General features: G+C 36.9%; 1 protein-coding gene across 4 annotated transcripts; it reads left to right on the top strand.

Annotated features, from left to right (window-relative positions):
• Positions 1 to 683: 683 nt before the first annotated feature.
• On the top strand, positions 684 to 3,274 carry LOC136233912 (uncharacterized). Of its 4 annotated transcripts, none has more exons than XM_066023642.1 (2): positions 684 to 1,797; positions 2,668 to 3,274. In XM_066023642.1, the coding sequence occupies exon 1, from the start codon at positions 793 to 795 to the stop codon at positions 1,792 to 1,794; it is 1,002 nt and encodes a 333-aa protein (XP_065879714.1). In that variant the 5' UTR covers positions 684 to 792; the 3' UTR covers positions 1,795 to 1,797; positions 2,668 to 3,274. The 4 variants fall into 4 exon arrangements, with proteins under 4 accessions (XP_065879714.1, XP_065879713.1, XP_065879711.1 ...); XM_066023641.1 differs by having other exon boundaries at positions 2,686 to 3,273; XM_066023639.1 differs by having other exon boundaries at positions 685 to 1,797; positions 2,638 to 3,266.

The following is a 3,274-nucleotide window of genomic DNA, read 5'->3' as shown; positions in this document are numbered from 1 at the left end:
AAAATGAAAAATCCAGTCTTTGGGTGCCATGTTTGTATGTATTCTTTAGAAATTGGGACTTAAAAATCCTGCTGAAATTATTTGAGTATCCCTGGTAGATCACTTACATCTTTTCTTTTTATTTTCTTAAGTGTGACAGAGAATTAATTATTCAGAAGAGACATATAAATTTACTCAGAAAATTTAAATTCAGCAGCCAAACATATAACCAAAATCTATCTGATCAATTATTTTGGGTTTTTTTATGTTCCTTTAATGTGTTTAATAATTAATTAATTCATTGAAATTGTATTTTTAGAGAAAAAAAAGGCATGGATTAAAGGTATAGTTGATGGTAAAACATAGAGAAATTTGAAGAGGGAGAAAGAAATGGAGGGAAGAAGATGACTAGATAGAGAGATAGGGGTATAAAAGTAATTTTATATTAAGTGGTTGAATTTTTTTGACTTTTTGACCGATCAAAGCTGAGGTGGCACGTTGACTGGGCGTTGACCGGTCATTTTCACCGACTATACATCACAGTGGGAGGTCACCCTAAGTACGTATATATTAATGTGACAAATTGAAATTTGTACACCAAAATGTGATTTAGGGTAAAGGTTGTACACCGTAGAAATTTACCCTAAAAGCAAGTGATGTAAAAGGTTCAGTGCGCTTTTTAAAATGGCGTCGTTTCAGTAAACCCCTAAACCTAATTTCCTTTCCTTTCTAACTATTCCAGCCACCTGACATTTCTTCTTTTTCTTCTTTGCTTGAGCTTTATCTGCAAATCTTTGATTGGCCGTCTTAACAATGGAGGTCGAAGAAGTGAACCGATGCCAGATTCAGGAGTGGTATCCAAAATTTAAGTCTCTTTCCATTAGAACAATCATTCATGAGCTTCCAGAATCTTTTGTCCAGTACCTTGTTGATGATTCTGGTCCTTTTCTTCTACCTACTTCCGTCTCTAATGAAGACGCTTTACCCAATAGAATCCATAATCCAATAGACGAAGAAGATTATCAGGTATCTGAAGCTTCAGAAGACGAAGCGGAGCAACCTCTCTCACCCCCTTCTTTCCCAGACCTTGAATTGAAGATAAAAGAATCAATACAAATCCTTGGAGGTGGAGTTTTCCCTAAGCTCAATTGGAGCTCACCAAAAGACGCTGCTTGGATTACCACATCTGGCAACCTCCGCTGTACTTCATTCAGCGAGATCGCGTTGCTGCTCCGGTCATCTGATTCATTAGTCCATGACTTATGCCACGCGTATGATGCTTGCAGTCAGAAAACCTCTTCTAGACCGCCGAGTTTCTTCCTGGCGCTCCGGAAGTGGTATTCGTCTTTGTCGCCGGAGATGGAATTCCGTTGCTTCGTCTGGGGGCATCGCCTGGTCGGGATTTCACAGCGGGAAGTAACTACATTTTATCCTGTTCTAGTTGATAAGAAAAATAGATTGCAAGCGTTGATTGAGAAGTTCTTCCTTGATAAAGTGAGGATGAGATTTGAATCAGAGAATTACACATTTGATGTTTATGTGACAAAGGAGGAGCGAGTGAAAATCGTAGACTTCAATCCATGGGGTGGATTTACACTTGCATTGCTTTATAGTTGGGAAGAATTGGAGGAGAAGGGGAGAGAAGAGGGGAATAGTGTGAATTTGAGAATTGTAGAGAGCCAATGTGGTATAAGGCCGGGCCTGAAAAGTGCAGTTCCACAGGATTACTTGGATACTGGCCCTGGAAGTGGCTGGGATCAGTTTTTCAGGAAAGTTGATGCAGAGTTTCAGCAACAGAGGATATCGGATGCTTAAAAGGTATTGCATTCTTCTTCTTTCCATCCTCTATGATAGTTTCTATTGAAAAGTTTCCATTACTAACTCCTATGAAGAGGTTAAAATTTTACATTTCATTACTTCTATTGATCTATTTCCAAACAATCCAAAAAAAGGCTTAAAGTGCATCTCATATTTGATCGGGATAGAGATAGGTACTTCTATTAATCTCATTCTAAACAATCCAAATAAGGGTTCAAAGTGAGTTTGATATTTGATGGCCATAGAGATACCGATGGAAGAACTGAGATCAAAATAACATAGTTGAGAATTATTATTTCATATTTTCTTTGTTGGACAGTAACAGAGATAAAATAATACAATCTACTGTATTAAATTACATAACATTGAAGTGATAAAATGGATTTTTCCTTTATATTAAGATTGTACGAGCTTATTCCTCTATTATCTCTCCACGTTATCTCAAAAACAAACATGTAAACGAGTCTTGCATTACATTTATCTCTGGCACCAAACGTCCCATTAATGTATAGCAAGTGGAAATTTTAGAGTTATTAGCAAGTATGCATTACAATTTTAGAGTGTTTATGCCTAGAAAGCTTTCTTTGAAAATATTTTAGTTCAATAATACTAACTAACAATAAGGCCTAGGAGGCTGAACTCTCCAACCTCTTCATTCATGTGACTCATTTGTATATCTACAAGCTAAAGCTGCTGCATTAGTGTCCATCTAACAACAGAATTTGATAAAATAATGAAAAGTTGAAACAGCCTGTTGATGTATATATGGGATAAAAATGTTAGTTTTGTACAAGTTGAAACAGCCAAGCTAATGTAAATTTATTTTATTGAAAATGCCAGCCTCGTTATTAGTCTACAATTAACTTCCAGATGCTTGCTTCGATTTAGTAGTCTGCAGCTGAACTTTGGGGTGGGCTGAAGATATCTATCGAACTTTGTTTAGATCAGTGGAATCGGACGGATGGACGGACGATGTGGAAGTGATCCAGTTGCAGTTGCTGAAGGAAGACACAACGAACGAACATCAATTCCCCTCATCCAGGCAGAAGGAAATGCAACATAGCATTTACACATATACAGAGAGAGAAGCAAATAAGCGCATGATGGACTGGCTAGCAAAATCTATCTGCGGTGAATGCGATTCAAGGCAGGCATCACTCTCCTCATCAGGAACTGCAACAGATTCTGGAAAATGACTATAGAGGATTGATTAGGTGAATCAACAAGGATACAGGTGGATGGATCCAAATTATTATCTTCTTCTTCTTTCTTGTTTTTTCTGTCTACTGCCAGTATATCCTTATGTATAAGGATATACAAACAAGCAAGAGATATTTACTCCATTTGAATATTATGATTGAGTTTCGTAGCAAAATCAATGATTCTCCTAATTAATTTACTTATGAGTGCCACTGCATAATTCAATAGTCTGAATTTGATTGTCAACTTAGTTATTGATAGAGTATAATATTCAAAC

This window comes from Euphorbia lathyris, chromosome 6 (genome assembly GCF_963576675.1).
Source record: "Euphorbia lathyris chromosome 6, ddEupLath1.1, whole genome shotgun sequence".
In the NCBI taxonomy this organism is placed as follows: Eukaryota; Viridiplantae; Streptophyta; class Magnoliopsida; order Malpighiales; family Euphorbiaceae; genus Euphorbia; species Euphorbia lathyris.
Note: the sequence above shows the minus strand (reverse complement) of the source record. Positions and strands in the feature narration are given on the sequence as shown.

Bases quoted from the DNA above. Each gene is read 5' to 3' on its own strand.
- LOC136233912 (XM_066023642.1), top strand. From the start codon at position 793: ATGGAGGTCGAAGAAGTGAACCGATGCCAGATTCAGGAGTGGTATCCA.